At 47.3% G+C, this 21,270-nt stretch overlaps 3 protein-coding genes across 3 annotated transcripts in view; 2 read left to right on the top strand and 1 right to left on the bottom strand.

The window, feature by feature from the left end:
- The window catches only part of DOC2B (double C2-like domains, beta), a 34,815-nt gene extending 31,698 nt beyond the window's left edge, over positions 1-3,117 (top strand). Inside the window, exons 7-9 of the mRNA XM_009882696.1 lie at positions 1,911-1,992; positions 2,227-2,323; positions 2,981-3,117. Of these exons, the coding sequence (XP_009880998.1) occupies positions 1,911-1,992; positions 2,227-2,323; positions 2,981-3,117 (316 nt within the window). The remainder of the gene's footprint in view (positions 1-1,910; positions 1,993-2,226; positions 2,324-2,980) is intronic.
- Positions 3,118-7,541: 4,424 nt separating this feature from the next.
- LOC104284368 (pinopsin) lies at positions 7,542-10,390 on the top strand. The gene is made up of 5 exons (XM_009882695.1): positions 7,542-7,907; positions 8,483-8,665; positions 9,179-9,324; positions 9,542-9,781; positions 10,247-10,390. The coding sequence occupies exons 1-5, from the start codon at positions 7,559-7,561 to the stop codon at positions 10,388-10,390; spliced, it is 1,062 nt and encodes a 353-aa protein (XP_009880997.1). The 5' UTR covers positions 7,542-7,558.
- A 3,827-nt stretch (positions 10,391-14,217) lies between these two features.
- The window catches only part of TEX14 (testis expressed 14), a 32,744-nt gene continuing 25,691 nt past the window's right edge, over positions 14,218-21,270 (bottom strand). Inside the window, 8 exon segments of the mRNA XM_009882730.1 lie at positions 14,218-14,251; positions 14,443-14,527; positions 15,851-15,942; positions 16,458-16,553; positions 16,750-16,867; positions 18,409-18,486; positions 19,514-19,585; positions 20,091-20,142. Coding sequence (XP_009881032.1) covers positions 14,218-14,251; positions 14,443-14,527; positions 15,851-15,942; positions 16,458-16,553; positions 16,750-16,867; positions 18,409-18,486; positions 19,514-19,585; positions 20,091-20,142 — 627 coding nt within the window.

The following is a 21,270-nucleotide window of genomic DNA, read 5'->3' as shown; positions in this document are numbered from 1 at the left end:
TACTGACCGGCGAGACATGCACTTGCTTGGGAGAGGATCTTGCGGCAGTGACTCAGCCCTGGGGACAGAATTGGTGGCCCAAAGCAGACAGGTACGGTCAGATTTTGCTGATGGCATGGCCCCAGCCCTGTGGGTGATGAGTCCCATCCAGCGGCACAGGGATGGGTATCCCCCAGGCAGGGTGATGCCGGTGCCCAGTGGTCCTGGTCCCCACTCAGCACCTGCAGGCGCCTTTGCTTTCTTTCCCGGTCATACCCCCGACCTTTTCACGCTTCAAAGCCCGCCCTGTCCCTGCTGGGATGGGGACAGCTGCTGGGGCAGGTCTGGCCCTCCTGGACTGTGGCACTGGGACACAGACATCGCCCTCACCCAGGGATGGGCAATTAATCCCCCCCGTCCCCGGGTCCCCAAGGGAGAAGAGACTCCCAGCCCAGCAGCGGGGCCACAACCCTGCGCTTTGGAAAAGCTCTAATTACAACATGAGCATAATTAGGTCAGACAGCACTTTAATCTCAGCCCGTGGCTTCGGTGGCTCCAGGGCCTGGTTAACAGAGCCGAGGGCGCATTTACAGGTCCCGCTGACACTTTCCTATGTAAATGACTGGGAGTACCTTCCTTTTGAAAAATAGCAGCAGTATTAAAAAAAAAAATAGAGAAGCTATTAAAATGACTGTAATAGGCGGCTGCGACTTGGCCTTACCCAAGTGATTCAGGGAGGTCGGTGTCATCCAGGGGCTATTAAGGGATGCTGAGGAAGGCGATGGCTTGCTGACGCAGAGCCGGGCTGGCGCGGGGCCCTACATCGCCACAGCTCCTGGCTTTTGGGTGGATGGCATTTTTCAAACTTGCTCTGTGCGAAGCAGGGGGATATGGTGAGCAGGGACTGGCAGCCCTCCCTGCACCCATCCCACGTCCCTGTCCCCGCTGCGCTCACCCAAACTTCGGCACTTTCAGGGCTGATATTTGTTAAGGCAGAGCTACCGGGATAAGCCGCACCTGGGAGGCCAGTCATGGAGTTTATTGTCAGCGTGGTTTCGCCTTCCTATTTAATTGTTCTTCAGGAGTGGAGGTGTTTGCATAAAAAATCTACTCTTGCTTTTTTAAATGCTCATCGGAGGCTCAGTCCCTGAAGTAACATAATTGTTGTTGTACACAGTCGTTTTGTAGATGCCCCTTGTGCTATCTGCAGTAGATTGTATCTGCAGGGCTTGAATCAGAGCAGATAGACAAGTGATGCTTCTCGGTACAAGCCCTAATTTTTTAATTATGAGCAAGATCTGGAAAGTGTAATGAGGAAGCAGAACTGATGTTTAAAGGAGCAGCACCAACACGAAATGATGAAGGACTGATTTTGGCCTGGCCCAGCTTTTAGGTGCTCTCTCTGCTTGATGACACATTAATCTCATTTGCTTTCTGGCCCTGCTGCCGCACCACAAAATATCTGGACGAAACAGCGGTGCACAAAGCTGTTACACACTTACCACCCTTACACACCCGGCGTGGTTTCTGTCTCCCGGCAAGGCTCGGGGTGAGCAGACCTCTCGCACGGTCCCAACTCTGGACTGGTTCTGTGCTGATAGCGTTTGATTTCGGGAGCATGTGTGCGGTGCCAGTGTCCCCTAGGGACTGGAGATGGGATAATCGGTGCTCTCCGATGGCAGCCAGCGACTCCTCTTGTGCTAAGGTGGGGGAACGCTGCTTCCTTCCAGCCACCTCCAACATTTTGGTAGGGGAGGGCAGGAGGGGGCTCAGCCACCCATCTCACCCTGCCTCCGCTCAGGAGCTGGTCCCATAGCTGCCCCCACCCGTACCTGGGCTGTAGGGGGGGACACGGGCGGCCCTCCCTGCCTTCCTCGCTGCGAGGGGGCACGGGACCTGTGTGGGACTGGGCTGCATTGGTTTCGTTGCAGTTACTTGAAACCAGATGAGGACAAGAAATCAAAGCATAAGACGGCGGTGAAGAAGAAGACGCTGAACCCCGAGTTCAATGAGGTGGGTTTTCACTGGTTGGGGTTCTCTCCTGGGGGCTTTTCTCAGTCCTCAGACTTAAAAGGGAAAAAAAACACCCCAATGTCAGTCATTACGTGAGGGATCGAGGTTGAGTTCCCCGTGAGTGGCAAAGGGCAACAGCCCAAGGAGGAGGACGGACAGCCCCAGCCCCCTCCCGGGGGTCCTGCACCGAACCCTGCACAGGTTGGTCCTGACTCTGTCTCTGCTCCCCAACAGGAGTTTTGCTATGAGATCAAGCACGGGGACCTGGCGAAAAAGACCTTGGAAGTCACAGTGTGGGACTACGATATTGGGAAATCAAACGATTTCATAGGTGAGTGGGGCACTCCAGGTTTTTTTTTTTAATCTTCACCTTCTGTGCCTCTTCGTTTTTCATCTGCTGCTCTTCTGCACTTCTGCAGCCTCCAGGTCTGTTCTCCATCCCCACGTTCATTCTCGCTGGATTTCTGTTCTGCTTTTATCCCTCTCCTGCCCCTGAGCCTCCTCTCCCGCAGCCAGCCCCACTGCTCCTCGCTTCAGACATCCCCCATGCAAGGAGCACCCGAGCAGGGAGGAGACAGGTCTCCTTCTCCCCTTCTGTTTTCAGATCTTTTCTTCTGAATAAAAAACAGGTTTAATGGGGAGGTTTCATTTGTCTCTGCTGGATTTTGTGATTTTGTTACTGGTCACTGTGATTTATTGCTAACAAGTGCCCAGTATCTCTGACAGCTGCTGCAACTGCAATGAGCATCCAGCCCTTGGCACAAGAACAAGCTGCCCGGGGCAGGTCCCAGACCGCAGCTGGGACGGGACGGGGAAGACGGGCTGTGATTGCCTGTGTGTCACATCAGGTCGTGGCATCGGATGCCGTGAGAGCAGCTGCATGACCTGGCTTTGTCTGCTGTCCCCTGGCATCCCCCGGCATCCCCCAGCATCCCTCGCAGGGCTGATGCTCACCCCCACCTTTCCCTCTCCCTGTCTGTCTCTCAAGGTGGAGTCGTGTTAGGAATCAACGCCAAAGGCGAGCGGCTGAAGCACTGGTTTGACTGCCTGAAAAACAAGGACAAGAAAATTGAGCGCTGGCACACACTAACGAACGAGCTGCCGGGAGCCGTCCTCAGCGACTGAGCGCCATGGAACCGCTCCCCGGGCACAGCTCTGCCTGTCACAGCCTTTGGACTTCTCTCGTTTACGGCTTTGGATAGGGGGGATCGTGGTACCGGGGCAGCCGGGAGAGCGGGACACCCCGCGCCACGGCCCGGCTGCAGGGAAACCCTTCCCAGGGAAGGCGGCAGCGGCAGTTTGCTCTGCTCAGCAGGTCCCGTCCCCTAAGGCTTTTCCAAAATGCCTCTTTGCATCCTGACACGCTCACACACACACTCACGAGCATGCACACACACACACACACACGTGTGCGCACACGCACGCGGACACCACACGCCTGCATGCACTGCGGTTCTGACTCCTCTCCTAATTCTTTGCTGTACTGAATTACCTTCTCGCTGCCTTGCAATTCAGTGGCAAAAATGAATGCATCAGTCTCCGTTCGTGTATCTAATATGAGCAAAAGGCGTCACTAAAACCTGGGACTATTTTCTCAAGGCAATTGTGCCATATTTCTGGTGGTTTGTCAGTCTCTGTGGTTTGGGCCTAAACAGTCTTTTATGCATTTAAAGCTCCTCTGTCGGAATGATTGTGTCCCCTCGGAAGACTGTTTGCTTTTCTTCCAGAAACATTGTTCTCGTCCTCTCTGATCACCCGTGTGAAGTTAGCCAGCAAGCTGGAAGCGCTGTGCAGACCACGGCTTCTCTCGCGCGGTCCCCAGGATCGGGCGCCTTCACATTTGCAGAAGTGAGGGGGCAAAATACAAAGGCTCAGCGAAGCCGCTAGCCGTTCCTGCTTCCCGGGACCGGCAGCGAAGCCTCACGCTGCCCTCGCAGCACCCGCTCTCCTATTGAAACCATGCCGTCCTGCCTGGAGCCACCCAGCCTGGCTTCAGCACGGCTATTTTTCCAGCAAAGCTGGCTTTCAGGCTAAATTTTTCTATCGCTTTTCCCCAATTCCTCCTTTTCCAATTCATGCTGTTACCTAAAACCCAACCAAGGTGCTTTATGCTGTGAGCTGGTGATGTGCAGCGAGCTGAGCCGGCAGAGATGCTCAGCTCCAGCGCAGCCGTCAGGTTGGTCCATTTTCTGCCTCAAACAGCATCCGAACCAAATTTCTGTGTACGGCACAGTAATAATATTATTATATTATAATAATAATCCCAGCTCTCATCCTCCGTGACCCACCCTGGTTGGTCTCTGTATTCTCATCCCACTGGGCGCCGGCTCTTGCACAAGCACAGCATCATGTTTGCGCAAGAGCCGGCGCCCAGTGAGATGAGCTAAAACTTTCTGCGAAATGCTGCCAGAAATTTTTGAAGCCTTTAAACCATGATTTCTTAGGAAGAGCTGCTGTTTCCCCATCGGTCTCAGCTTCTGTGCTCTCTGTGTGTGTGCGCGCGCGTGTGTTGCCGACTTCTTTTTATTTGAAAGCAATCGGCTCTCTGGAAACCTACATTTACTTTTCAAAGTGACGATCGTGTTACACCTTGTTTGATATGGGAGAGGGAAAAAAACCCAAACGACCCAACGTTCATAGGGGCTTTTTTAATAACTTAGTATTTGTAATGCATTCTCCAGATATGCATGGATTTTAGTTGAATGCCGGCCGGCGTGTCAAGTAGGATGTTCCCAGTAATCCTCTCTGTCTGTCACTGGTCCAACACCTTAAACCTGGTTTGGGTCTGAGCTTCCAGGAGAGCTGTGGGAGTGCTGGGTCGGCTGTGCCTCCCTTTTCTTGCAAAGTTTCTTTCAATCCATCATTTGTTTCAGCACGTCTTGCCATGAAACTGGTTTATGCCTGAGGTGAAGTAGGACACGATACATGTGTGTGTGGATGTGCGTGTGTGTGCGCGCGTGTGTGTGGGTTCCTTCAGTTTGTATCCCAGTCTTTTCTAAGCGGACGGTCCGTCTGTCCGTCCCAGCTGCATGCAGAGTGGTGGTTGTCATGCCAGGCCTCGTGAAATGTTTGATACCGATGTTTTGCTACCATGTGAAGGCTGCAGAACCTGTCCTTACCTGCATCCTAAAAGACTTTTGTATTTCAGTATTATCTATCTGTGTACTTTTTGTCAGATTTGTTAATATTTATAACGAGAACCTGAAATAAAAAGGGGGAAAAAAAAAAAAGGTGGATGCTGGTGGTGCAGCTTTTGAGTCTCCCCAGGTCGGTACTGCTGTCACGGGGATGCAGGAGCTCGGCACGTTGCAGCACGTCTTCAATGGAGCACTCAGAGACAGCAGAGGAAGAGCTGGGGCCCAACGAGGGCTCGAGGCGCAGGAGATGGTTTTAAACCAGAGCATCGGATGCTGCTTGGCTCTGGTCTCCACTCTCCAATCTCTGCCTGCTGAAAAAACCCAACCCCAAACCAATAAAACCCCCCTGTAACTGCATGGCCTTGGTGTACCCCACTGTCAGCAGGGACCTTGCTCTACCGCACCAGCTGTGAGGTGGCACAGGGACTGTAAGCGGTGGAGGGTGGGGGGAGATTTGTCAAGGGAGGATTAAAAAAAAAACCACCCACAAAAAACCCTCCGGCCTTTCTGAAGTCTCCGTGAACATTGCATCCCTGAAGGCGGGAGGCAGTAGCAGCAGCAGACGGGTGTTCCAGACGTGGCTGTCTCAGCACGGATTTTGCCGTCTCAGATGCTGTGACCGCCCTCCCCGGGGCAAAGGGGCAGCGACACCTCTGTGGCTGGGAGGGAGCTGAGGTGCCGCCCGCCCCACAGCTGTTCCAGCTGTGCCCTTACATGTGTATTTTCCTGCTCTCGTTTGGATCGATTGTGCGGGTATCGTCAGTAGCCAATACTCGGGCAGCGAGCAGCCGCTCCGCTCACCGGCGCTGAAGGCAATCCCCTCCCTGGGGGCTGCCATGTCCCGTGGGACACCCGGATGGTGTTAGCGCCCACCGCGCACTTCGGCATCACCGCGCCGTGGCATGGCGAAATTAAAAACCTGCTGATGGTTCCTGCCCATCTTACACCGGCCACTTCAGGCTACATCAGCATGTGAACGTGACACGGGCAGGTACTGCGCAGCCGTGCGGCCCAAAGACGCACAAATACAGCCCAAACTGAGCTTCTTCATAGAGAGGTGTATAGACAGCTATAGACACATGTGCACACACACACAGGCAGACGCACACGTGCACACACACACACTCTTTACATATATATCCCCCTACACCAATACAAATATATATACCTATACACACATTATATATACACTCATGCATATATGTGCATATAAGCACAAACACGTGTTTGTGTATATATGTGAATGAGTTAACTAATTACATACTTGTGTCTGTTCATCTGTTTTTAAAAATAAAAGCTTGGCGTGTCTCGGTACCATTTTCACCCAGCACAGAGGTGCAGCAGCCGGAGCCGGGCGAGCGTCCCCGGGCAGGGGTGGGCACAGCACAGCAGGGCAGGAGCAGCAGTGCCCAGGGCTGGGGGTCCCTGGCTGCCCTGGGGGTGGCTGGTGCCCCGTGGCCAGCGCTGGCCCCAGCACAGGCTCGTAATCCATCAGCCCCATTTGATCCATGCAGGGAGCAGATCCCTGTGCACCGCGGGATGCACAGTGTAGGGACACGTGTATGTCTATCGGTGTAGTTATTATATTTATAGTTCTGTCTGTGTGTGTGTGTGTATGTCTCTCTAAACATAGAGAGCTTTACCAATAGATACAGACATACGCATGTATAAGTACATAAATGCACTATCTTATATTTTTATATAATTGTTAATATGCATATAAATATTTTATATACTTAATATCTATGTGCGTAGAGAATATTTCTATAGGTAGCACGCTCTCTCACACTTTTCTTGCATGCTCTCTCAGCGTACATACATTCATGTATATATACACACATTAATTCTTCTATATAATATTATATTTATTATATAGTTTGTTATATTTATTACTAAAGTATATTGACGCCTGTATTAATAACATTAATATATTCAATATGTGTTTATTAAGCAGATTAATAGCCAGTGCAGCTGAATGGGACGAGGCCCAGCCTGTGGTTTCTGGCAGTGGCCAATGTGGCCGCCCCGGTAGCCCAGTGTGGTCGATGGGACGGGAGCACCCGCAGCCCAGAGAAGCCCCAGCAGGGGAATAACTGGCCAGCCCCGGGCAGGGGTCACGCTTACGGGGGAAGGCAGCTGGGAAGCACAAGAAAAAAACAACTCAACTATTTACTTAATTAAATGATGCACTGTTCAGTCATCAGATTTTTTTTTTTTTTTAAGTCATTCTTTATCCCCTCTGGAATAAAGAGCTGATTATAAAACGGGAGGGTGGGGGGACAAAGTCTTCAGATTAAAAAAAAAGCTTAAGGTATTTTAATGCAAAGCTCCTCTGGGGTGCGTCAGGTCCTCCTGCTTTATAAAGAGGCTTTGCTTTTGGGGACGGTCACCTGCATCGGCTCCACCGGCGCTGGTGCTCTGGAGGACCAATGTACTCCTCCAACAGCTCGCAGGAGCCCCCAAATAACGGGACTCCGGGGCCTTTTGATGGCCCCCAGTGGCCCCACCAGGCCCCGCGGGGCATGTACCTGTCGGTGGCCGTGCTGATGGGCATCGTGGTGGTCTCCGCCTCGGTTGTGAACGGTTTGGTCATTGTGGTTTCCATCAGGTACAAGAAGCTCCAGTCGCCCCTGAACTACATCCTGGTGAACCTGGCCGTGGCCGACCTGCTGGTGACGCTCTGCGGCAGCTCCGTCAGCTTCTCCAACAACATCAACGGCTTCTTCGTGTTCGGCAAACAGATGTGTGAGCTGGAGGGCTTCATGGTCTCCCTGACGGGTAAGGACACGAAGCTCGAGACCTGTTTCAGTCTTTGGTCGGTGTCATTACATTTAGCAAAGGAGCTTTGGGGAATGTTTCATCAGCTTGCTGCCCCTCCTAAAGTCAATGCTTCCGTGCACAATGTAACGCTCATGTCCTTCGGCTATTCTTTAGCACAGGGAAGGGTCAAGTAGGTGGTTGGCTGTGCCAGGTCACCACTCGCTCTGTCTTGGTCTTCATAGGGAGGGAAATGTCACTTGGGCACATCGGGAGTCCTTACTTGGGTTGTGCTTCCTGGGTGCTGGCTGCTGTCTCAGCACCCAGGGGTGTGGGGGGGTGTGCACCAGAAACGTGACGCGCTGCACAAAACCTTTTGTCGAGGACACTCCAGTGGAGAAACCGTGGCCATGACCACCACGGGTCCCAGATGCCCCATTGCCAGCTTTGTTTTTAAGGGCCAAATATCCTCACAGCTCTCCCTGCCGTAACAAAAACAATCTCACCATCTGCCGTGTCCTGGTGTGGGCAGCAGAGCAGTAGCAGAGCCGTAGCAGAGCCTGTGCCTGAGCCACAAACCCTCCTCCTCCCCCCAGGCATCGTGGGGCTGTGGTCCCTGGCCATCCTGGCCTTCGAGCGGTATGTTGTGGTCTGCAGACCCCTGGGAGACTTTCGGTTCCAGCACCGGCACGCCATCAGCGGCTGCGCCTTCACGTGGAGCTGGTCACTGCTCTGGACGACCCCACCGCTGCTGGGCTGGAGCAGCTACGTGCCTGAAGGTAGGGGAGATGCGCTTCTGATGTGAGCTCAACTCCACAGCTGCTTCTGGATTATCATTTTCAAGCACAGGGTAGCTGGAGAGTCCCTATTCTGGTATTTAAAATGTTAACACCTCCTGCTTGCTCAGTCAATAGTCCTCTCTTGGAGGTTGTCCTTCAGAAGTCACCCACTGCACAACACGCTGCAGCCGTTCTTACACGTCTGATGGCCATCAGAGCCACAAGCGGCTCTGGCTGTTGGGGCACATCATGCAGCACCCAGCCCAAATCTGCTTAGCTAGAGACTTGGTGTAACGCTGTCCGCCACAACAGATCACCTTCCGCCACAGAGGAGTCGGCCCGCCAGCCACTGCAGCGGCTGATCTCCAGGTCACTGGGGATGGAGAAGGGAGAGCAGCTTGGGCAGCACCACTGAGGAGGCAGCGCTGGCGTTCGCTATTTTGGAGCCAGTTACAGAGCCTCTATCCAAGCCTGGGATCAATTCGGGCTTGTTTCAAAACTTATTTGTTCCAGGTCTGAGAACCTCTTGTGGGCCCAACTGGTACACCGGTGGCAGCAACAACAACAGCTACATCTTGGCCTTGTTTGTCACCTGCTTCGTGATGCCCCTCAGCCTGATTCTCTTCTCCTACACCAACCTGCTGATGACCCTGCGAGCGGTAAGTACAGTGACTACAGGTGAGTTAATGATTTTCCGCTCACAAAATGGTGCCAAGGCACATCTCTATCGGGGATGAAGAGCCTCATGGCAGGTTTTTGTGACAGCTGATGGAGCTGACATCTCCTGGCACTGATGTCAAGGCACCTAAGGGATGGAAATGCTGTTGGAAGTTGTCAGGCATCTCTCTCTCTTTCTTTCTCCAAAACTCCCTGCAGACCGCGGCACAGCAGCGGGAATCGGACACGACACAGCAGGCAGAGAGAGAGGTGACACGCATGGTGATTGTGATGGTCATGGCCTTCCTTATCTGCTGGCTGCCCTACACCACGTTTGCCCTGGTGGTGGCCACGAACAAAGATATCACCATCCAGCCAGCTCTTGCATCCCTGCCCTCCTACTTCTCCAAAACCGCCACGGTTTACAATCCCATCATCTATGTCTTCATGAACAAACAGGTGAGAGAGAAAGCCACGAGCTAACGAAACCACAGCTTCACTGGAACTTCTGGGTAATGACTTAATGGCCTCATAAAATGTGGAGGAACCATCTACCCTATCTGGAAAGGCAGATGCGGGCTCAATCCGGGAGTTGCTGTATAAGCAGCAAGGTTTTGGGGAATAAAATGGAAAGGGAGGGAGCAGCCTCTTAGCCCGAACAAGAGCTCATTTTCTGCTTCCATGATTTTATGGGATCAGGCAACTTTATTTTAGATCACAAACTGCTCACTGAATACACAAAGCAAACAGAATGAAACTTCTATTGTCTATAAACCACCACGGTCTGCAAAGAGTTGGGCTGGGAATTTGTACAGAGCTCACCCAAAATATAACGAACATCCGCTCCTCAAGCCTCTGCCTCCGGGTCTCGAGGTGGACACCAGCTCTCTGCCACCACACGTAACCTGTCCCTTCCCGGCCCAGTTTCAGAGCTGCCTGCTGAGATTGGTGTGCTGTGGTCACCACCCCTGGGGAACGGGAAGAACTGCTCCGGCTGCACCCGGTCCCCGCACAGGCGCCGCTGCAGAGGGGCTGCGGAATAAGGTGACACCATCCCACCCCGTCTAACTGCCACCAGATCCCCCCTGCACCGACGCCAGCTTCGCGCTCAGCCCGTCCCTGTCCTCCAACACGGGCAGAGAGAAGGGCCCGGTGCCGCAGCCGCCCCCCAGGAGATAGGTGGCTCTCGGAGCGTAGAGGGGTCCCCAGCAACACTCATGCTGAGCCCCCGACAGACACGGCACTGTCTTCTCATGGGAGAGGAGCCACCCGATCATGGGATAAACTGCAAACTTTTGTTTCACTCTCCTAAGGAAACAGCCCTCCCTTCCAGCCTCGGGGGACCGGGAGTCTCTTAAGAACAAAAAAACAAACAAACAAACAAACGAGTAATTTTTCCCTCGATGTGAGGAAAAATTTCCTCCTGAGTTGCTGTTGGGCCCCGGAGTCGGGCTGAACACGCTCAGCTGTGACACCACCCGCAACGCGGTGGCAGGACAGAGCCGCAGGCTTGCCCTTCCCTCGACAGACCAAGTCCTGTTTGCATTGCCCGATGGGCTGGGAAGTTCCAGGGCACGCTGTGAAACTGGTAAAAACCCAGCAGGATGGTTTAAGTGCAGACTGCGTTAATAAACATCACTAAACACCGACAGGTTCCCACGTGTGTGTTTTACCCGCCGACAGAGGGTTCGACAGAAAACACCGCAGCTCCCACTGCTGCGGCTGGCGCTTCCCCTCTCCTGGCAAGTGCCACATACGCCGTCATAATGGATAGCAAGAAAAAAAAAAAAAACAATTCAAAGATACAAAGTTATACAGTTCTATATTTTATTTATATTTAAGGCAATAAGGAAAGGTCTTAAATCCATTGATTTCCCAGCAAGGGTGAAAACCCAGCTTGGAAGAGGCCCTGTGGACCCTCAGGACCGGGTGCAGCAGAGCCACCGCCGCCCGGAGGGTCGGGACCTTAACAGAAAGCAAAAGATATCAAAGCCCATAAGAAAAAAATAACAGACAAAAAACTCCTTCGTGGGGTTCCACAGTTACACACCTGATCTAGAGTCTCAAAACACAAAGCTTCTCTACACCAGCCGCAATTACACCTGCGGACTGCGATGCAGCATATGTGCTGGAGGAGCCTACGGATAAGGCTCCTAAGCGTGAGGTTTAGGCAGTGCCGCAGACAGCGATCCCCCGGGACAGGGCTTTATCAAATTCCTCTGTCTTTAAAAATGCTATCAGCAGCTCAGCTGCCTTCATGGGTAATTGTCTTTCAAAATTTGATTCTGAACTCTTAAATTGCTTTCAAAATGAGACTGATCCAGTGTCACAAGTTTTAACGGGTCACTCTCCCCTCCGCAGTTTCATTTCCATCACACACCGTCCACAGGACCGATCCCGAAACACGCCTCGCTCCTCGCCTGCCTCCGCCGTCTCCCACAGCTTTCGCTGTTGCAGCAAACCCAGGAAGGGGTTTGAGGGAAGAAGCAATGCTAAAAGTTGTTCATCACCTCACTGCATTGTGCCTCACAAGCATGCAGTCCACAACCCAGTACAGGCAGCCAGAAAGGCAATTTGCACTGGCACAGACTGGGATGAGACTGGGGGGGAAGAAGGTTTTGGGTTTTTTTTTTTTCTGATATTCTCTGCTCCAAAACAAACAAAACAAAAATCCCAAACCCAAGACCAGCACGATGACAGGTACAAGGGAGCTGAAACACGGCTGCTTAGAGAATGAACATTTGCTTTTCTCCTTGCTTGTCTTCACCCAAACTTAGCGCAGGGTCCAGAGACATCCAGCACCTCCAGGCAGCGCCGCCTCCCCATGCAGGGGGACAGGAGGTCTGTCCTCACCCGGTCCCCACCTCCCTCTCTCCACTCGCTTTCCTACAACTTGCACACTAGCGGCTCAGAGAGGAATTAGAACAGCTCAGTATCACTGTTTTAATTTAATTAATTGGCCTTTCATTCTCAGGGAAGCTGAAAAGCAGCATTAGATGGGCCCCCTCTGATCTTCTCTGCTGTCTTTCACTGGTCCTTGTTTAATTCTTCCTGTTAATTACAGCTTTTGTGTCCACGCTTTACGTTATTAGGATGATTTACATTCACACCAAACTTAAATCTGGAAAAGTACAAGCAGCTGAAAAACTGCAATCTCTCACTGCTGCATTCTGGCCTCGATAAGGAGAGCAGACAGGCGACAGGACTACTTGAAAGGCTCTCTACCAACAGAAATAAAAATTCTCCGCATTAAGATTTAAAAAAAGATAGGGAAATGGTTCAGAGTCTGCTCACCATTTGGTTTGACAGATAAAATAGAAAGAGAAATCCAAGAAGCTAAGGAGATTTCACATGTTGCAAACCAAAGTGATAGATAATTACATGCGTGTAAAAATGCACGTGTGCTTGCTCCACTCCTCTGCACTGCTGCAGCCCGACAAGTTTTAACTACTTTTAATTTAATTCAGCAACTCTATGAAACATAACAAAATATTGCTGAAAGTGAGAGGGAATCCTGCAACTGCTTGTCAGTAGTGGGTAACAAGCCACTAAGGACAGAATCACACAATAAATTTGCAATTTGAGCGAAGTGAGCCCTGTTCCCAGGCACTGGCACTGCTGCCAACCTCAGGTGCAGAACTGAAACCACAGCCCCCTTGCTGCTGGCGCTTCTGCTCTACCACCACCACCGCATGACTCAACAGAAGAAAGATTTTTAGTTTTTCTTGATCTTTTGTGAAGAAAGTTCCCCCAGCTCTGCCAGTTTGCAGCACCCTCCCTGGAGTAGCTCTATCAGCATCGAGTTGTATACAGAGTCTGATGATGGGAAATACCGTTAATAACAAGTCAACCAACCAACCGACACCAACAAGAAAACCCACCCAAAAACCAGCAAAAGAATTACGTGGCAGCATAATAACCTTGGAAACTTTTATTAGTATTGTTAAACCAAATTAACTAGCAGTTACAGACAGGCAGAATTTCCTACATAAACAGGAACGTGGCACACCCGGCTGTATGAAGGCAGCTAAAATCCCAGTGCCTCAACGAGGGACAAGGACAATCCTCACACCTCCTGCACCTGAACAGCATTTATGACAAGAAAAGATAAATATGAAGTTGCTATGCCCATCAAAATTCTGATCCAAAACTCAATTATATCCAGGGACCGTTTTTTTGGACGAGGCCTACCAAAAGCGTGCTTTAATTAAACAACAAGTATCTTCGTAATACTAACCAGACTTTCTCAAATTCTTGTCTAACGCTGGCAGGGAACGTATTGCTACGCTTGCAATCTCTGGAGAACACTGCCTTTTTCTCATTAGCTTTTTGCACAGCAATTAATCCCCTTAATCAGTCAAATCAGTTCAGCGCTACATCACAAAAGCACTAAGAAAAGAGAAAACAAGAAATTACCTTGTTAAATTTAACGAGCAAGGAAAAACATACACTACATGGGCTGTAACAGCGTTCCACACTCCAGCATGGAAAAATTTAACAAGTGCCTAAGCAGTAACAGCAGGCCACAAAATTACAATCATTTTGTCTCTAACACTGAAAACTGAAACACGATGCAACAGAGCAAGAAATCCTTTTGCTTATGACAGCATGCAGAACCACCCCCCCACCCAGCTCCGTAAAGAAGTTACATTCAGAAGAGTTCAGTCCTGCAGCATTACTGATACTGCCTTTACATGCAATGATGGCGTAAAACCAGGACAAACTGTGTTAAAGCAGAGCATTAGATTTTCTGCTGTACTTGCTGCTGCGGTGAAAGGAAGTCTGAGCTTTGCAATCACTTATGTGGCTGCAAAGGGTTGCAATTCACAGGCTGTATACTGCACAAGCAGCAGTCAGCAGGTGACCTATTAAAACTTCTCCACTATCCATTTTAATCATGTAGGAGAGCTCTGATCCAAAACAGTTATCCTGCAGGGAAAAAAAAAAAAAACAACACACTTTTTTTTTTTTCCTCTTATATCAAGCTACAAGTTGAAGGGGGTAGGATTTCATATTGCCCCTTTTGTCTCCTGGGGATGAAGACCAAGAATGTATCTCATGCAGCCACAGAAAACACAAATTTCTGCCAAAAACCCGATCTAATTCACAGAGAGGCTCACCTGAACGGTGAAGATGAAGACAGCCGCTCCTGTAAGTGGAATTTCTGATCTTCAGGATGCATGTCTAAAAAACATGTAAATTCAGCTCAGAACTAAGAAGAACACATACAGCCACACAACAGTTCAAAGAGAAAGCTCTGGTCTTGTCAGCACGGAGCAGCACGCTGAATCAAGCACTACAGATCTCTGCCAGATCCATTAAGTTGCACTTGTAACCAGAAAGCAGCCCCAGCTCTGCTGCTGTTGGGTGCATTACACAGCACTCTCATTGTGATCAGAAATTCTGTTTTCAAAACCTGAAGCCCAATCCCTACCAGCTCAGCTGTTCTAGGAGTCTGGCAGAAAACAGGGTCATGTACGCTAACGCTGTGTAAATAACAAGCATAATGATGTTAACTCCAGTTCTCCAAGTTTAAAAATTACGATCAACATTTCCAAAAGTAACGAGTGATTTGGGATGTTTCAAACTTTGGGTGTGTAACAGGAAAGCAAAACACGTGCTGTAGGGCTGGCTGCTGCAGAAGCGTTAAGTGCCCATAACACTGAAGATCAGCTTCCTTTAAGTCATTTTGTGCTGCTCATTGAAAAATCAAAAGTTCTCTCTGAAAATGAAAGCCTACTGCCCGTTTCTTTCCAGACAAAAGGCCAGTCCTTTTCTAGTTTTTGCAGAGCACTAAATGCACATTAACATAATGTAAGTATGTCAGCCCCCTCCCGTAACAAGAAACATCTTTAATTGAGAAATGTTGAAAATGGCAACCTTTTACTTTAGCTGCAGAATACCAAGCTGCAGCTTTGGCAGTTTCTAATGGAAATTGGGACTCAGAGAACAGAGGAAACACTTATTTTATCTCGTGTCTTCCTCCTTACTTCTAGTTTCTATTAGAAGAACGCCAGGGGAGGCAAGCCCAAGAGACAGATGTCTAAGGGATGTGATGGCATTAGCATACACATCACAGTACATACCAACCCATACTGACAGTAACCACAGTCCTTACACTGTGAAGCACTGAGGTGCCTCACTCAGGCTGAGCACTAAACAGGACACAAAGGCAGTATTATCAGGTGTCTTTCAGTGCTTTCGAGTCAGTAGAGGAAATCACACCCTCACTAGGAGAGAGAACTGCAACTCCAGGAAACGATCCACAATGTTCTCAGTTTCAACTGACCAAAAAAAAAAGATCAAGAATTTTCAAGTGTCTCTGGAGAGTTTAAGCCTGAAGCAGCTTCCTCGCCTTTAAAATCATAGGGTATAAACAGTTCCCAGATGGCGGAAATCAAGAAAAGCGAAAAAACTAGTCTGTGCAAGATGACAAATTTCAGTGCTAACAATGTAACAAATGTGATACTGCCCAGTACAGCATCCAGTAGCTTTACAGATTAAGAGGATCTTCTGAACTCCCTGCACAGCTTTTTGGCGTTCTACCTCTGGCCCCAGCTCCGCCTTCCTCTTCTCCCTTCTTCCTTCCAACATCTTCCGGATCTTGCAGGCTTGCAGCCCTGGAATGACAGAGTTTTGTGTATCCCAAGTTTCTTTTAGACAGGATGAATACAGAGCACTAACGCAGAAGCCTCTGGAGATACCAGATGCCTTTTTATTTTTACCCTGACCTCTAATGGGCATCTGCCCCCTCCAATCCCCAAACACACCGCCTCTCCCCCCCAAGACCATGGATGTGCTTTAGCTTTACATCCACCTGCAGATAACATTAAAAATCCAAAATCTGCAAAAAATCCACCATTCTGTCAAACTCTCTCTGATTTCTGTGAAGACTACGCGGTCCCTTCCAAGCCCACTGAAGTATTTGCTTTCGACCTACAGGAAATTATATTAACAAAACATACCTTCCCCTCTTAATTTAGCCCAGAGAGTTCAGACTGATGTCTCCAGGCAAGTTCCCTGACACACTACTGCCTAAAGAGTGACAGCACGTTTTCTGAAAAGTCCCACATAGGTCTGTACACAGAATACAAACAAAATAAACTTCTGAACAAAGTATCAATTATCAGCTAACCCAAGAGCGCGTCCCTGAGGTTGTACTTGGATCTCCTCATCTCCAGGAACTGCATGGAGCATTCTTTCTAAAATATCATCAAGAGTAGAGTGAGCCCTGTTGAATAAAAGATTTTAAATGGATGCTGGCAAGTTTAATACTACACATTTTAAAAGAAAACAGCCATAACTGCCAGGATTCTTAAAAAAGCTGGCTTACTGTAAGCATTAAATCTTGTTAAACTATACTGGAAACGTTATTCTAAATCTTTGTAACTCAAAGCCAAACATGCCTTATCGTCCTTTTTTCATACCTTTCTGTTTCCTCTGCTAGATTAAATGACTCCTTGGTCCATAAACTATGATTTCTCCCCTCATTTCTCTCAAATTCTTTTTCTGACTCTCTGTCTTCCATGTTAATTTGATCTGCACCTAGTCACATGAACAGAATGATTTTACTATTAAAGATATGAAGGAAGACAATAAAGAAATTAAAATGTGTTTTTATTTACTGCACTTGGGAAACTTCCAGTTGTCTGCTTCTCAATTAATTACTCTTTCCTCAGTAATCTGGTTCTCTACTGGTTAAGCAAATCCACATTATCTACAGTCAAAGGTGGCCAGTAGCAAGACGTAGATAAATATTTTACTGTAACACATTTTTAGATTCACAGGACTGAACATTTTGCTTCATACCAAAATGAAAAATGCATGTGGAAATTAATCTTTAATCTTTCCCCTTACAATCCTAGATATGGGAGAAAAATCAAAAGAAGACCTGTGGACGTTAGCTTTGTTACCCTACTTAGCAAAATCCAATGATATCCCCCCCCAAGACTTATCTCGGTAAGTTCTGTTCCCTACAGCATGTGAATATATTCAGCCACCTTCTGCTAAGCTATGATAAGCAGGAAGCAGTAGGCTGTCACAAAAATGGAGTCTGAAATAGCTGTACTTTATGCAAATACAACAAAACCACAGTGACTGAACAGCAAGCAATACAGGCTGCTGCATTCCTCACCACCTAAAAACAAGATACTCCTGTGAATAAAGTCACAGTAGCTTCTATCCTTTGGGTAACAATTTTAAATGGGGAAAGATCTAACAAAGCTGTAGGATAACACAAACAAGTGCCAGTATCATTCTCAAGTGACTGTGCTATTTAGCTTTTTTTACAGACTAACTCATGTTCTGCTTTTTTTGTTGGTTTTTGTTTTTGTGGTTTTTTTTTTAACTGCTCTTCACTTTCTGACTCATTGGAAACAAATGCAGAGACTATAAAGATTTAGGTTTTCTGCTCCTCTGACATTACTTACTGCACATCCAAAAATTATTCCCACTTATTACTGTTTGCAGTTTCAGAAGCACAACGATTCACTACTGCTGTCTTTGGTATCTTTGTAACAGAACAGGGAATAAACTATTGATTACCCCAATGGATGCTATTTTCTTAGACCATGAGATCAGAGGCATTATTTCATCATGGTTAAAAAGAAACACAAGCAGTTAGCGTGCACTGTCCACTTTCTCAAGTGAAACACCCTCTCAGAACGGAAACTTCAGCTCTATTTTACGTCAGCTGCCCACCATCTATACATTTGTGGGTTTCGTCACTCATGTTTGAACACAGCACACGTTACAGTGGCATAACAGAAATAGAAGATAAAGTCTGATAGTCCAGACCTGCAAGCCTTCCGCATCAGATCCCCATAGACTTTGGAGAGTGAATACACAGAGAAAGACACCAAACGCTGCTGGAGGGGGAACTATTTGCAAAAACACTTCATGTAACCTTACCAAGAAAGGGAAAATCCTCTCAAATTTCTGCGGAACCAAAAATACTGAAAGTAGCTAAAAAATTTAAGCTTATCGTACAGCTGAACATACAGTGACAAGTATTCAGAGTCATTTTGCAGCAATGCAAAAGTAATTTTTTATTTGTAATCTCTCTGTTAGGACTATTATGAACTAACCATTTATTTGCACTCCGCAGTCGTACAATCCCTCCTCTTTAGAGTCTTGAGCGATGGAATCTTGCTGCTTTAAATATTCTGTTAAAAACAGCGTATTTCCTTATTGATCTAAATACCCTTTCTCAATTGACTTTATACAATCTGAAGTACCATGTTATTTATCCATATAAACTTCAAGGAAAACCTTTATGTAATGTATAATTAGTTCACATACCAATCTTACAAACTGTCTCTGACCATTATTTATTCACTTGACACCATTCTCCATACGTCCTTGTTTTGTTGAATGAGGAAATAAGAAGATTAGAACATGTCTGGGTGCCTTATTTCTAAAAGAGCATAGGACCTATATACATTTAATTATCCCAATGTCTGGTGTTAGTTGAGGAAGACTTTACAGCGAATAACTAAAGGAAATTCTTCTGTAAGATGCTCCAGTAAAAATAATGCAGAGTTTTTACACTGCGTTCTGTTTAAAGATATATGTGATTACAAAAAGAAACATAAATCACTGACACTAAGTTCCACAAAAATACCTGAGGGATGCAGATGCCCGGCTTGCGTTTGTTTTAATGGAGCACATGCATTGCTCCAGGACACCCTTCAAAAATTCAGTCTACACAAAAATCCATCTCAGTGTTAAATTACATCTGCACACAATACAATGACAGCTGCTGTCATCATCAGCAACTAACCATTACATGAAATGCAGGAACTTCAAGGACTAACTTAAATAACTGCCAGTTATTGAAGCTGTTGATGCCTAACTTCCTAATCATTGACTTGACTACAACTAATTTGGAAGCTCTTGTGTATTTTAGCAGTGAATGATTTGGGAAAAATCCTGATTGAAGACAGCTGGCAAGCCTCATACCATTTTGGGTGAAGTGCCTCTTACCAATTTCATCCAGCAGCTCTTGGGCTGGTGGAGGCAGCTCATCAATGAAGCGGTTAGATGCCTGTGAGAGTGCTGAGATAGAAAAAAAAAAAAAGGCAAAAAAAAAAAGCTTAGTTAATTAGCAGTGTAGCAGTGAATGATTTGGGAAAAATCCTGATTGAAGACAGCTGGCAAGCCTCATACCATTTTGGGTGAAGTGCCTCTTACCAATTTCATCCAGCAGCTCTTGGGCTGGTGGAGGCAGCTCATCAATGAAGCGGTTAGATGCCTGTGAGAGTGCTGAGATAGAAAAAAAAAAAAAAAAAGGCAAAAAAAAAGCTTAGTTAATTAGCAGTGATTAATCCTTAATAACTGTGATACAGGCTTACATTATGACAGCATCTTGCTCACATATTTCATTTATCAACCTGCATGAGCCAGGCTCATTCACATTTTATCAAATATCCTTAAATAATTTCATAATGGAAAAACCATTTAGAGCTAGGCTTGCACATTCAGTTCTCAATCCTGTACTGCACATTTTAGGCCAGTAATATTTACACTTCAACATAGCTTGATTAGAGGTCAGAGTTCTTAATCTGCAGGTGCAAACACAAAATCCACAACCTAATTACCACTAGCAATACACAGTTGTGTGCAAAGCTATTTATCCCTATAAAAAGGGATGCCCAAGAGGGGAAAAAAATAGAAAATAAAAGAGAAGTAAAACTGTAAAATTTCTTTTCAAATCTGTTTCTCCATTTATTGACCATTCAATATATTTGGGCTGGGTTAACAGACTTACCAGATACCTTCCTGGTGCTTCTCGAGGATGAAGCAACTACTGGCAACCCATCCTGTGTAAGATAATACAGAATGAAACACAATGAAAGGTAAATTGAAGAGCTGCTGGTCTTCAATCCTCCCCTTCAACATACTAAATCCAAAATGAGGTAAGGCCTTAATTAAAGCCTTAGCTGACCATTACATTTTAAAATAAGCTCTTCACAGAATAGGAAAACAGAGGTAGCATCCAGGTAAGCCAGCTGTGTCAAAAATTGTGCTTAGGCAGCTGTGCACTCATCTTTTAGCCGGCCATAAGATAGTCAGCTACATAATCGTTATCCATTTCAACACTGTATGGACCATTGGATGGGAATTCTCTGAAAGGACAGTTCCAGCATCTCTCAAGTTCCCCATTCTCTGCTTTGAATCTTTAATTGCCAGGCACACCTGGTCACCAAAAGAGCACCCCCAAAATCAAGAATTTGCAATCATAGGTAAGTCCTCACTGTCCTTAAAATGGAAACCTTCATGCAGGTAATCCTAGAAAAAGATTTTAGACAAGAAAGTGACACAATCAAGTATTTGCGCAGAGCCAGTCAAGGCAGCACCGCACTGTTAATGAGCTTAACGAATTCCAACTGTCTGCTACACAAGCAGAAAGACACAGACCTAACCTGATGACAACGAATGCAGTTATTACTGTTCTGGTTGAACAAACTCTAATTTAATCTTCAAATGACAACCCCATCACCGAATAATAATAAGAAAGGCACAAAGGCAACTATTTTATATATAACTGTCTGAAAAGACAGTTAAGATAATGCTGTGGTTCCAGAACACCTTCAATTCCAAAAAGATTACTGGAAATCACTACAGTGACCTTGGAAATTGTCAATTCCAAAGAGAGGGGATTTTTTGATACAACCAAGTTGATAACATTATGCCACGTCTGTGCATAAAAAGGACAAACTTAATCCCCGAATACAAGGACTTTCCGAACATTTACTTGCTTCCAAAGTACTAGATGGCTTCCACTTAGTTTTCTTCCTCAAGGAATCAGTCATGTACTCATTTTATCTTCCCCCACTCAGTTTTGAGAATTCTTCAGTTTCACAAGAAAACTTAGATACTTGAACACACATGCACATGTATTTATTTTCATTCAGTTTTAACCCCCACTTCCACATAGTCAAAGGCCT

This window comes from Charadrius vociferus, unplaced genomic scaffold (genome assembly GCF_000708025.1).
Source record: "Charadrius vociferus isolate BGI_N301 unplaced genomic scaffold, ASM70802v2 scaffold793, whole genome shotgun sequence".
Lineage (NCBI taxonomy): Eukaryota > Metazoa > Chordata > Aves > Charadriiformes > Charadriidae > Charadrius > Charadrius vociferus.
The sequence above is the reverse complement of the archived record's forward strand: the minus strand, read 5'-3'. Positions and strand labels throughout refer to the sequence as shown.

Coding starts and splice junctions, on each gene's coding strand:
- LOC104284368 (XM_009882695.1), top strand. CDS start 7,559: ATGTACTCCTCCAACAGCTCGCAGGAGCCCCCAAATAACGGGACTCCG. Junction 7,908..8,482: donor CTTCATGGTCTCCCTGACGG/GTAAGGACACGA, acceptor TCCTCCCCCCAG/GCATCGTGGGGCTGTGGTCC. Junction 9,325..9,541: donor TGCTGATGACCCTGCGAGCG/GTAAGTACAGTG, acceptor AACTCCCTGCAG/ACCGCGGCACAGCAGCGGGA.